Source organism: Lissotriton vulgaris, chromosome 11 (genome assembly GCF_964263255.1).
Source record: "Lissotriton vulgaris chromosome 11, aLisVul1.2, whole genome shotgun sequence".
In the NCBI taxonomy this organism is placed as follows: Eukaryota; Metazoa; Chordata; class Amphibia; order Caudata; family Salamandridae; genus Lissotriton; species Lissotriton vulgaris.
In genome coordinates, this window is record NC_141699.1 from 124,814,302 (window position 1) to 124,828,478 (window position 14,177).

At 43.8% G+C, this 14,177-nt stretch overlaps 1 protein-coding gene across 1 annotated transcript in view; it reads left to right on the top strand.

Annotated features, from left to right (window-relative positions):
* CIT (citron rho-interacting serine/threonine kinase) overlaps positions 1-14,177 on the top strand; it is a 1,473,679-nt gene that overhangs the window by 1,001,040 nt on the left and 458,462 nt on the right. Inside the window, exon 33 of the mRNA XM_086942878.1 lies at positions 13,818-13,955. Within this exon, the coding sequence (XP_086799004.1) occupies positions 13,818-13,955 (138 nt within the window). The remainder of the gene's footprint in view (positions 1-13,817; positions 13,956-14,177) is intronic.

Here is a 14,177-nt window from a genome sequence, read left to right on the forward strand (position 1 = left end):
AAGGAATCTAATACTAACGTGTTTCTTTCAGATGAACAAGTTACTTACCTTCGGTAATGATATATCTGTAAGAAACATTAGTTAGTATTAGATTCCTTACCGACCCACCCATCCTCCCCGTTCTGCGAACTGATACCTAGGGTTAAGGACATCCCTTTCAGGGCCCTAGTTTCAAATGGCACCAGTGTTGGTTCTCACATGGCTCTGCGTGTTCTGGCGCGGAAAAGCTGTGTGCAAAGAACTGACGTCAGCGCGCGGAGGCGGCGTCTATATACTCCAGCGACGTCATCGCGGCGCACGACGACGGACGCGGAGCCGCAGGGGACGCCTGCAGACGACGCCTACCGACGCGCAGGGGTACTGCTACGCAAAAGTTTCCGGATCCAGACTGACGCCTGGGGATATTCTAAGGTAAGGAATCTAATACTAACTAATGTTTCTTACAGATATATCGTTACCGTAGGTAAGTAACTTGTTCATTACTGCTTGGACTGCCAAGTCTGGAGGGACGGCTATTATGCCTGTTCTGTCCTTTAGGACTTTCTGGTGTGAACTTGGTTCGCAGACCCTCCTCTGGGGTTGGTATTGCGCGGGTATCTATTCTAAGGTCAGGAATCTATAACTAACAGCCTCTTTCAGATGAACAAGTTACTTACCTTTGGTAATAGACATATGTTAATTATAGATTCCCTACCACCCCACCCATCCTCCTAGCTCTGCAAACTGATGTTGGTGCGCAGGGGCGGCATCTAAATAGGCACCGCAACGTCATCCCGGCGAACACGACGACGGACGCGGAGTCGACCTACGCCACCTACTGATGTTCAGGGGTACTGCTAAGAAAACATTCTCTGGATCCAGTCTGATGCCTGGGGGTAATTCTAAGGTTAGGTATCTATAACTAACATACGTCTCTTAACCCCTTCGACGCTGATGACGAGCTCAGCTTGTCATGAAGTACACCTCTCGTACGCTCATAACCCCAGGATTTTCGAATCTTCAGCGCACAGCGGGAAAATGCGCCGCACCGATGGTGTTAAAGGTACATTGTTACAGACGGTAAGTAACTTGGTCTTAGGGGAGAGAGCACAGGTACTTTAGCACTGGTTAGCAATGGTAAAGTGCACAGAGTCTTAGGGCCAAGTAAACCGAAATCCAGCAAAAATTGGCGATACAGAGGCAAAACGTTTGGGGGAAGACCACGCTTAGAATGACAGGTCTAACAGACCCCTTGAAAGAGGAGGAGAGACTCAATAGTTTGGACCCCAAAAGAGGTTTAAGCTTTTACATTTATTGTAACAAGGGCATTCAGAAGGACAATTCGCTTTTCTAGGAGTTCTATTAGGCAGAAAAGGACCATATTCTCTGTATTAAAATCTGTTATGCTTTGGCAAAGAGGCAGCCCCAGTAGGGTCCAAAGGCTCATTCGAGGAATGTTCTGTTTTTTCTGTCTGTGAAAAGGTCAAAAGCTAGAGATATGTCAACTCTCGCACCTGTTCAAATATTGAGCTTTGCATCCAACTAAATTGACAGTCAGGAAAGAAACTGACATTTGTGTGCAGGGGTAGTTCTTATTTGCAGCTCCAGTGTGACTCCCAGAGTGGCTAATGCTGAGCCACATGCCACCTACTGGAGCACGGGCGCAATGCTGAGAGAAAATTGTAGGTTCAGTGAGGTGAATGGGGGTATTCAAAAAGTATCAGAAGTTGAGGTATCCACCAGAAAGAGTGTTGTGGATGGTATGCGACTTCTTTTTGTACCACACATGGCATTTATGATGGGATTCAATTAATCAGTTGGATGCAGAAGAAGGGTTCTCTGCAGCTGGACCAAGCAAACCATGTGCTCTCTGTTTGACTTATTTTCTTCCTTTGATTTCTTGGTTTTTGTCTATAGACTGCCTCCAACGTCTCCTGTTAAAAATATGGTAGGGGCTGGTACAGAATAGGAACCTTGCCTATAGTTGTGGAATGTTAGTACTCACAACCTTTGAATTAAAGTAGGTATGGTCTCCTGGACTTTAACACCTCTGTCCTTCTCAAAGGATATTAATTCCTATTTTGTAGTCCTTTACAGAAAGTTTAGAATGAATATTCTTGCCTTCATTAGTGTGATCCTGGGCACCTTTTGCATGTAGTCTTTGTCTCCACTCCAAATGATTTTGCATACATTTGTGAGATGATCCTAATGTTTCAGACTGAACAAGGATTCCAGTTCTTATGTTTCGCCAATTGCTGGGCTTGATAGCCCTGTGCATACCTCTGGTGGCACATGTGAATCTCTCCAGTCACTTGGATATTTTCCACACAGTTCATTGCATTCTTCAATTGCTGGACATACACCCTCAACTTCATTTTAGATTATCCTTTCTGCCCTCCACAGTCTCATGCTACAGTTATGGATGCCTTCTCATTGGGTTGGGACGCCTATTTGGAGGAGACATCAGTGTGAGGCCTTTGGTCTTCAGTAGAATAACCAGGGCACATCAGCGCATGAACCCCAGGGCACTACATTTTAAATCTTTGGGTGGGTACTTTTAACCGCTGATTTGTTTTCTTAGGTTTCTCACCTTAGAATACTCCACAAGTGTGAGACTTGATCTGTATATATTTTCATAGCAGTGTTCCTACCCTGCCCCTGGTGGAGTTGTTTAGCTCTTACCACCCCATTGCCATGATTACAGGAAGCAAATGTCGATCACAGACCTTCATAAGGTACATCTTTGATGTCTGGGCTGGGGACACATTCTAAGTTGTGGGGGAAGTGTACCAGCATGCACCCAAAGGGAATCAGAGATCAGGAGGCGAAGATATTTGTCTGTGAGCATTGGAAATCTTCATAGTCTTTGTGTAAGTTCCTCTCCTCTGACCGCTCAGCCTTGTGTTTGAAGTTCTCTGATAAACTGGCATTTGAGTCCAAATGCAAAAAAAGAAAGTGAAGCAATACTCGACACCCCCACCCCTTCTCCCATCTTGCCACTCTGACTCCAAAGAGAAGGCATAAGGACGTCACTCTCTAGACTTCGAGATCTCCAGTTACAGAACCAATTCCTCAGTTGCTCCTAATGCGCCCCAAATTTCCAGGGCTGTCATCGAACAACAGAGATTTGAAGCATTTAAAGATGCCATGCTGAAAGTATTCAGGGTGCTTCCAGCCTTCAGACCCATAGAACTACAAGAGCCTCCAGCCTGGCTCCTGCCAGCTGATCTCTTCCTGGCGCTATGTATTCCCTAGGGGCCCATACCAACACAGGTATAGACTTCTGTTCTCACCCTGAGATCTTAGTGGCACATGACCATCCTGTGGGAGCAGGATCAGACATTTCTTCTCAGGGTGGCAAAGTATAACATCTGACACGTGGGTCCTCAAGATCGTCCAACAAGGCTATGCCCTGCAATTCCTTTTCGACCAACCACCTCTTCCACACACATCAGAACATCTTGTAGAAAAACTCCTGTCCATCTTGCTCCAAAAGTACAGGCTTTTTTGACCAAAGGACACATAGAGAGGGTCCCGACCCTGGAAATAGAGATTAGCTGTAGAGTTGTTTTGTTGTGCCAAAAAAAGGAGGAAGCCTTTGTCCTATTTCAGGTCTCTACCCTTCTCATGGAAGGACAAATTTAAGGTGCTCGCACTGTCCCGGGTACAGCAATGGAATCAGTCGTCTGGATGTGGCCTTGGACCTGCATGATGAGTATTTTCATGTACCCCTCCTGCAGTCCCCCAGACTTTACTTGCAGTTTAATGTGGGCTAAGGGCGTTTTCAATTTGCTGTGCTCCCCTTCAGGCCTTACTAGTACTCCTCAGGTGTTCACAAAAATGAAGGCAGTGGTCGTAGCACACCTTCAGAGCAGGGACCATTTCATTCGTGAGCAGAAGTGTCGCCCCACTTGCTGTGAGCGCAGTGGTAAACACAGAATAATAAAATGGTTATTACCATTTTATCATTCTGTGTGCCACAAGCAGAAGTGAGTGGATGCTGCAGTGGAGCGGATTCCTGCAGATTGCAGGATGAAGTTGTAGGTGCTCAGTATGCATGTCAGATTGGCTGGCTGCCTACAACCCGCAAAGCTGACATGCACACTTCAAAGTCAGTAGTTCCAGCACTTTAAAACACCTGAGGGATTGCAGACTCAGGCCCCCAGCTTCAAAATGTGCACTAGGTCAGCCTGAATTGGTTGGATTCATGTTGCACAAGGAGGGAAGTCCTTCTCTTTCCTTCCTGCTCCTTGTCACCCCCAGGATCCCCGCAGGGAGAGGAGCATCGATTTGGCATGCCCTACAGCATTTATGGTGAGTGCCTCACCATCAATTAATGTTGCCAGCTGCCACTGCTTCAGAGGTTGAAGGGATTCCTGTGTTCCCTTACTTCAACAACTTGCTGTTGATGGTAGGCTTGCAACAGTCATCTGTAGACCACCTCCAGACGATAGCACACCTTATAACATTGTTAGTGTTCACTATCAACATGTCGAAGTCACACCTGACTCCTTCACACATGCTGCCTTTCATTGAAAGCATCCTGGATACACTGACATTTTTGGCCTTTCACTGCGATTATGTGACACTTGGTATGTGATCCTGATGTTTCAGCCTGGTTCTTGGTGAGAGGGGTTTTGAGGCATCCTGCTCGTCAACTATGCTAGGTGACATAAGCAGACCCTGCAGTGGAACCTGAAGCCTCAGTGCGACTAGCACTAGGGGAACCTGTCTGATTCCATACAGGTTTCGGAGGAGACAGCAAATAACATTTAGTGGTGACTCAACCGCAGTTGGACATGTGGGGACCCCTCTTCTTACCCCAATTAGAACGGACAGTGGTGACGCATGCCTCACTGTTTGGGTTGTGAGGTCATGTGAGAGAGCTGGAGATCAGAGGACTGTGGTCTTGGGCAGAGACCCTTCTCAACATCAGCCTGTTGGAGTTGAAGGCCATTTGCCTGATACTATAAACCTTCTTGAAAGGAATGCTGGATCTGAAAGAGACACGTTAGTGATAGATTCCTTACCTTAGAATATCCCCAGGCGTCAGACTGGATCCGGAAACTTTTGTGTAGCAGTACCCTTGCGCGTCGGTAGGCGTCGTCTGCGGCTCCGCGTCCGTCGTCGGCGCCGGGATGACGTCGTCTGAATATTAAGACGCCGCCTCCGCGTGCTGACGTCAGTTCTTCTTTTTTCCGCGCCAGTCAGCGCAGACCCGGAAACTTTTGTGTAGCAGTACCGACGCGCAAGGGTACTGCTACGCAAAAGTTTCGGGATCCAGTCTGACGCCTCTGGATATTCTAAGGTAAGGAATCTATCACTAACTAATGTCTCTTACAGATATATCGTTACACAAGTAGTAACTTGTGCTTCAGGTTCTCATGAACAACACCACCGCCATAAGGTACTGCAACAAATGTCATGGAGTGGGTTCTTGGGTCCTGTGCTGGAGGAGTCACTTAGTCTCCGGCGTCAGTGTATTTCAGTGGGAGTGTACCACCTGGCAGAATCTTTGAGCCAGGACAGATGAACTAATCTGGCGGCTCTTGGCGAATCTTGAATAGTGGGTACACGCAGATGTGGCACAGGGCGTCTTCCAGCAATGGGGAGAACCCTATCTTTTTGTCACCGTCAAGAGCATGCAATCTCTAAACTGTTGCATTCTGGAGTTTTCAAGAAGTCTCTTACAGAGATGCATTCCAGATAAAGGGTAGCATGGGGCTCATGTCCGCCTTTCTGTTGTTGCTACTCATGCCCGAGGTCTGAAGATTATAAAAAATGACTCAATTCATCAGTGTGCTTCCAGGCTCGGCAAGGAGAGCATGGTATCCATAAGTTTTGGGCATGAGCATCCATCCTCTGATCATGATACTTCTTCTGGAGGATGTCTTGTCAAAAGCAGGGCAGGGTCCTGCACCCAAACTTGCTAAATCTATGTCTCCATATGTGGAGATTGAGAGGTGGCTGTTGACTGCATTCGATTTTCCTCCTGAAGTTGTGGCGGACCCTCTACAAAGTCTGTCTATGCTGGGACACGTTTGGAGCCTGGTGTGGCGCTCAATACTGAACTGTTACAGGCCAAACTGTTGGATATCTTGTTAATTTTATCCCTGGCCAACAAGGACTTGGAGTGGGCATTAAAGATTATTTGTGGGCCCTTTCAGCCTTTTTATGTTTACCGGACCAGCTGTCCTTGTTCAAATCATCTAATGTGATGAGGATTCTAAAATGTTTGACCAATTAGCCCCCCTTTACCCTCCGAATTCTGTGTGATGTCCCTGAGTGATCTTAATTGATTCTGCATTTTCCTAATGTCCACGGTTTTTGAACCAATGCACAGCTATCCTCTACATCTCCTGAACACTGTTTTTCTGGTTGCTGCGACTTCTGCTTATTGAATGAGTGAACTGAAATCTCTCTCTGTGCAGCTGCCTTACATCACATTTTCCCAAACAAAAAGATTTTCAGGATCAATGTGGTCTTTTTGCAAAAAGTTGGGACTGCTTCTCACATTGGGTTATCCACACTGAAATTTTGTGAGACGCCTCATCCTTCAAAAGAGGAGAAGAATCTCCATTAGCTGGACCATAAAAGAGCTTTAAGCTTTTGCATCAATCGCACCAAAGATCATCAGGTGAATGATCATTTATTTTTACGGGTTCTCTGGGACAAAGAAAGGCAAAGCATTGCAGAAAAGGACTTTGTCAAGATGGATAGTGCAGTGTGTGAAGATCTGTACCACACTAGCCAAGAAGCAGCCTCCCAAGGGGTTGGGGGTCCCTTCCTACAAGGGCCAAGGCTGCTACCACTTTACTGGCACAAGTTCTACTGCCTTAACATGCAGGTGCAGGGGGAAGGGCATTTCACCCATTCGGTCCTGCAGGACTTTTTAATATGAGCCATTCCACAGACCCACAGCCTTGTGAGTGGCAGCTTTAGTAGCTATTCTAAAGTTGAGGAAACTGCAATTAGAAGTATGCATCAGAAGAACAAGTCACTTCCTTAGGCAGCGCTCTTTCTGGTGGATACTCTATCCAACTACAGATTCCTCCCTTCTCTCCAGAATGTTCAATAGTTTCTTTTACTATACAGTAAGGTCCCAAATTAGAGATTTGCACACTGGTACCTTAGATTGTTGGGCTCCGCATCTGGGGGTTGTTTAGAATGATCAGAAAGAAACTGATGTCGACATGCAAGGGTGGCGCTTATATGGCGCACCATCATCACTTCCGGGGCTGAAGAAAGTCAACACAGAGCCACACAGTTCCACCTACCGGTTCACTTGAGCATTGCTGTTTAAATCTTCTGGATCCAGTCTAGCACCTGGGGATATTCTAAAATGAGAAATCTGTAATTAGTTTTCACCAGGAAAAGAGTTACAGCTGGTATGTAACTTGTTCTTTTGACCATAGAAATATATGCACCAGGTGAAATTGTCCTTTTGGTGATCAGCACCCTTTGGAAAACTATCGGAGGCAAGATTTTTCTCAAAATTAGAAAGTCCATCTTAAGAAGTATTTGAAGACTGCATTGCAGTATCTGAGATGCAAAATGTTGAAAAACTGTCTACCATTGAGGGAAAAATTGTAGCCTGTTAGGCTTACATTGTAAAGTTGTGGAACAGACTCCTGTCCCTCTAAGTCTCCGGGAGTTTCTCCCACCCATGATGCATTGTACTGGCATTTGCATCCCAAAGTTATTCTGTTTTCCACCGCATGAAACAAGGATTCCAGGGTACATGACAGATGTCCTACCTCTATTTTTCCAGTATATTTTCACAGTGAATTTGCTGTTTTTCATACTCACTGCACTTCTTTCACATCATTCTATTGAGTGTACCTGTTTTCTTCTGATATTTACAGATATATTGTCAGAAATTCTTTCTTAAGCTGTAAAATGTCATTCCTGTGGGAGAAAGAAGGCATCCACAAGTGCCCACAAAGTATGCATTGTCTCTCTTCCGCCTATAGATTCAGTTAAAGAATGTCCATTTTTTTCTGGAAATCCCCTAGACGAATTCAAAGACATTAAGGTACAAGGGAAAATTGGACCACATGATAGGGGGGCAGAGTAGGAAGAGGCTGAAAACTCATTCTACCTTCCACCATCAGTGAAAGAGCCAGGTCGCGTATAAGACTTCAATCGAGTGTCAGTTAAAGAAAGGTCAAGAAAAAAGAAAAGACATTGTCACCATCATTCGTGACATCAATTTAGGTCGTAATCAAAGGTACTGATGTTTCCATCAAGTGTTTCGACCCAAGGTGCTCACCGTCTGAGGTTAATTAGGTACCGACATTGATGCATCATCATTAAAGATCTTTCACATGTTCTGCATCAAAACATTCTAGGACAAGTGTGACCTATCCTCTTTCAATACAGAAAAGATCACATCTAACATTGGCAAATTCACCATCATTGTTAAATAAAAATTATAGGCTGGCGGACTCTCCTTCGCATACTTCCTCGAAGCACATCATGGCCATCATGTTGAGGCATTGGGCTTCAATTCAGTCTGCTCACTCAATGCCACCTCAACATTTGTTGAGGTTTTAGTTGCAGTCACATCACCTTGACATTGTCAATTTCTTCTACACTAAGAAGCAAACGTAGACTTATACCTGAGGATCTTAAGCCACTTTATGTCCTCAGGGAACTATCATCCCACTGGGCACCCACTGCAGAATAGATTATGTCCTCTGCATTTGCTTTCACCGCCTCAATTGGTTTCTAGTCCTACTTCCATTCCTGCCACTTCCCAAGAAAATGCAAACATCTACCTAGATTCCATGCAAAATCACTAATAAGATCTATTGAGTCATCATCACTTTGTGGTGAATTTGTTCTACCCCAAAGTACAGAAGTACATGAGTGGCACATATCTCCCTTAAGGTCCAGATCACCAATTCATTTGAATACAGGTGATTTACTATCTTAATACACTCTGACATCTCCAACTGCGTCTTCACATATTTCTGTAGTGGATGATATAACTTTTCATGAGGTTGTTGCTAGAAGGACCAGAAAGCTAAATACCCCATTGGAGGCTCCATGTTGCGTAGTTTTATTAAATAGGGAGACTCTTCAGCTGAGAACAAACCCAAAAACATCTGTAGTAGGTTTGCTAGAAATTGCAGAGGAGAAGTTCCTTACTTCAGCAAAAATAAAGGTAGCAACTTCACATCTCCTCAAAAAGTACTGACCCTCTCAACGCAGAACAGTCGTTACAAAATCTGTCCTGAAGCCAGATTCCATCATCACCACTTCAGTCAGAAGACGTCATGCTTAACCCCCATAAAATACCATTTCACTTGCCAGGGAATGTAAGCGTTTAGATTTTACAGGAAGGAAAGTATGGGGAGGTGCTTCTACATTTTTTTTTTTAAAAAGGCACTTGCTACTGAATACCACCAGGAAATCTGGGATAAAATGAAATCCTTAATTGATGACCTCCGTCAACATATACAATAGTATTTAGAGGAGAGGGTGAAAAAAGGTTCCTTAGCCTCGAACTAAGCGACTAGATCTGCATTGGACTCTGCTGCAATTAGCTACAGTCGTAGAGTATCTTTTGGGTCAGTTTTACAGCTCTCAACAATATCAAATTTTCTCTTCTCTGGAATCTCCTTGTTTGGTCTGCACATGAGGAGGAGATGTTTAAAATGAAAGATGAGGTGGAAACCCTGAAGATTGTAGGCCTAGAGGTGAGGAATATGTTTTACAGGCAGCATTACATAGCTAAAGAAAAGCAGCTCTTTCCTCAGAGGTTCGATCCTCTCATTGCTGGTACCAGCTGTAACGCCTTCAGCAGCACAGCCATAGGTACGCTGGTTACTTCCTAATCTATAAGAAAGATCATGAATTTGAATACAGATCAATTGAAGATCTGTGGGTTTTTTTTTACCAACAAATACATCAAAAGAAAAAAAAATATTTTGATTCTACTTCAAACGTATCAACATTTCAAGCGAAAGCATTTGAATGTGTGCAATAGACCTTCAAGATACATACGGACACATCCCTGTAGCCAAACATCAAAGGAAGTACTTATCATTTATGGTGTTGTACTTCTTCACACTGTATTGCCATTGGACCTCATTGGTAACGGTACATGCATTGTAGCGCGTGCCTAGTATAGGCTATGTGTTGTAAATGCTGTTTCCCCCCATGGTGCAATGTCTAAAATATCAATGGCCACAAAGACAAGGTAGTGGAGAAGACAAACTGCATTTCCTGGCATAGTGGGAAAAATGTCAAAATCTCCTGCTTGGAGTTGCTTTCCAAGAGGAAATGCCATCACAAACTATTACCACGGATGTATTTCCTATGGGTTAGAGAGTGTATTTGTAATGTCTGCCAGTGCAAGGCTGATGAACAGATAAAGTGCTCTTACCACCTACTGTCTAGAACTGAGAGTGGTCCTTCTGGCTCTCATGGCTTTCCTTCCATCCCGACCAATGAACGTACTGGTTCAGATGAACAATATTACAACCATGCACTACCTGAACAAATAGGGAGGCACCCGGTTGAGATCACTACTGCTGGTAGCGCTGAAAGTCTGGTTATGGGCAATAGCCAGAGGTCCCAAACTGAGGTTAGTGCTCATTCTGGGCACTCTGAACCAACAAGCAGACTTCCTCAGTTGTTTTTGCGAGTAAAATCACTAGTTGGTGCTAAACTACAAGATCGTGCAAAACATCAAAGAGTGGTGAATTCCATGTATAAACTGCTGCTCAACAGCTCAAAACCTAAAAAATAAATTTAAAAAAGTCAAACATCTTGGCCATAGTTCCAGAACCAGTTTGAGTGGACCAAATGATTTTGATAAATTGGTCAAGGACAATACTATACGCTTTTCTGGCAATGCCACTTTTTTAACTGTACTGTCCAAACTATGCAAGACTCAAGCAACAATTATTCTCGTAGCACCAGACTAGCCACAGCAGTGGTAGTATCTAGAGCTATTTCAAATGTCTGTCAGGTTTCTCAAAAGGCTGCCTCGCTGATTGAATCTTATACCCAAACTCCAGGAGTAAATTTAGCACCCAAACTTAACGTCACTGTTTTGACCACATGGCCCCAGAAGCGTGGCCCAATGGTTAGAGCGGCAGATCCTGATGCAGAGGTCTGGCCCGGGACCAGGGTTCAATTCCCGCCTCGGCGGCTCTTGGACTCAATCTCCCCGGACCTGATAATTCTCGCCTCGGTGCCTAGTCTAATCATGGGTCCTACTATGTGACTGGGCAATAGCTTGCTTAATCTCCACAACGGCCCCAGCAGCGCTTGGATGCCTGGCTTCACCTTGGGGGTGCCCAGGAGTGGACATCTCACAGGAAAGCCAGGAAGGGTTCCACAGCGGTATGAATACAGCGCTACGAGACCTCTGGGTAGAAGGCGCTATATAAAATACAAACACATACAAACACAAACAATGCAGACATTTGAAATGACCACCAGCATGTACTGAGATTCTGAAGGAAGCAAAGCATCCATCCACAAGAGCCTGATAGCACTAAAATGGAAAAGGTCTATATATAACACCAGAATAATGGTCACGGCTCAGTCTCATGTGAAGAGGTTATAATCATCCAATATGTCATGCATTTAGCTCAATCAAGACTGCAGTTCCCTTCTATAAAAGTTAATCTTGCGGCTATTAGCAGTAAAAAGCTACTGACTCTGCAAGGCAACTGCCAGCACAGTGCATTGAAGGTAGGGGAAGCTCCTGGATCCTTGAAGGGATAGGAGTCTGTTTTCACAACTTTACAATGTAAGCCTCCCGGACTGCACTATTCCCTCAATGGTAGACAGTTTTTCAACATTTTGCACCTCAGATGTTACAGTGCAATCTTGAAATAGTCCTTATGGAGATGGACTGACTGCTTTTCGGAAAATCTTGCCGTGCATAGATTTCCAAAAAGTGCTTCTCAACATATGTGCATATTATACTTTGGACAAATATATTAAAACAAAGTGTTTCTGGGTCCGCGCACCCATCGGGAAATAATTTGAACGTTTATGACTTCTGTGAATATTCATATGATGCAGAACTATGGACTGTGAGTGACCATTTCTGTACATGGCATGTGCATCTGTGTATGGCCTCTTTGATCAGAATTCTACAACATCTTTGTCTACATTGAAATCAGATGCCAGAAGCCCTAGATCAACAAAATCACTATTCCCAGCCCTTAACTAAGGGACATTTAAGTACATGACTCAGGGCAATTCATTTGAAAGCTGAAATGGCAGCTTGCAATTTAACCTTGTGACTGGTCATTCTAGAACATTTTTGTTCCTTTTGAGTCTCTTTGGGAATGGGTGAAGAAGAGGATTATGAATGCATACACTAAGCATGTCTCATCATACCTCCCGCAAATGTCAAATAAACTATATAGCGATAGAGGTTGAGTTTTAGGACCAGGACTTTCCTTACATGCATTTGTTTACCAGAGAAAGCCAGTCTCTTTCGCCCAAATTTCCTTGATATAATTGAGATTCTGCTCCAAAGTAACATTGTTGTCCCTTAGTCACAGTTCCGCCCCTTTGTTGGAACTGTGTAAATGTAATGATTTTCAGCTCAAGTAAATATCACGTCATAAAAGAAATGCTTACTTTCCCTGTTGGATAATCAGCTTCTGTGGGAAATGTAAATAGGGGCTATGATACTGTTCGTAAAGCATAGAAGAGTGTATTGCGGCCTCTTTAAATGTTCATCTCCAGCTCTTTTCTTTATAGCACAACTAAACTTACCAGGATCCCTATACCACTCTGAATGTTGGCATATGATCCCTCTCACTTCTTATCTGACTAGGAAATTTCAGTTTGTGGAAATGGCAGGGCATACTGTTGAAACGTATGACGGAATAGAACACTATTAAGTTACAGTAGTGAGTAACCCCTACATTAGTTCCAGAATTACAAGTATTTGGTAATGCATAGTATCTACAAGGCTGACATTTTTTTCTGTTTCCTTAATCTTAGGGTTTTTTTTGTGTAAAATGTCTTTGAGATTTTTGTTTTTAATTCAAATGTACTTGGTACATCATTGTATTTTTACCAATAATACATTATGTCAGCTGTATATGGGTATTCGGGGCATTTAAAAATGTTATGTAGCAACTCACACGTTATACATCTCATATTACAGGTAAGAAACAACATCATTAGTACGAAAATTAAGCCTCAGTTGAGATGACTTAAGGGTTAGCCACCTGCCCCATGCCCCATGCCATATGACTATATAGGAGGGTTTCCACAGCATGCATTGCCTCCCACTCTATTCTGATGTACCTCACTGATTAGTGCCTGTGCATGTGCTCCTATTGTGTAGTAGCCTACTCTCTGGTAATGGGGGGTAAACGTAAACCTATGAACAACAGAAGGGGGTGGGGGGGATCTGGGGGGATCCCGGGGGGCCAGCTGACTACATATGCATAATGATAAAGAACTGTTATATGGTGATTTCCATTCTTCCTAGAGGGATGAGCGGTATCAGATTCGGGGGGGGGGGGAGGAACAGGAAGAGGGCAGTATCCTCTATCGGCGGTTGGGGCTCCAGCCTAGCGGGGTCCTAGTGCTCGCTTGACCCACCCTTGGACATATTCCTTAATCTTAGTTTGAAGATGTTTTCAAACTTATTTGTTTTAGTTTTCTTTATCTGTATTCTAGATTTAATTTGCAAATTGAGCAATTATATTTTTCCAAATTGTCTTTGTAAACATAAATGATTTTTACTGTTTTGGTACAGTATTCATTAGTTAGCAATTATTACAACTTCTCAAACTGATGTTCCAACAAGTGCATTTAAATAATTTGTGAACATTTTCTTAACACAGAGTTTGGGCGCCGTCTAAAAGAGCGAATGCATCACAATATTCCTCATCGCTTCAGTGTTGGACTCACAATGAGAGCAGCAAAGTGTTCAGTGTGCCTCGATACTGTGCACTTTGGAAGACAGGGAGCAAAATGTCTTGGTAAGAATGGTCTTTTCGTTTAATGCCCCCTTCAGAGTAAATAATGATAAACATATCAAATAAATAGGTATTCTCCTAGACAATTCATCTTTTAAAAAATTGCTCAGGCATGAGAGGCACACCCCAACATTTAATACCCTTTTGCAGCTCCTGTGCAGTGCCAGAAATACTCATAGCTAGCAACATAGCAACATTGTTGATGGCTTGCACCTCTTGCGTCCT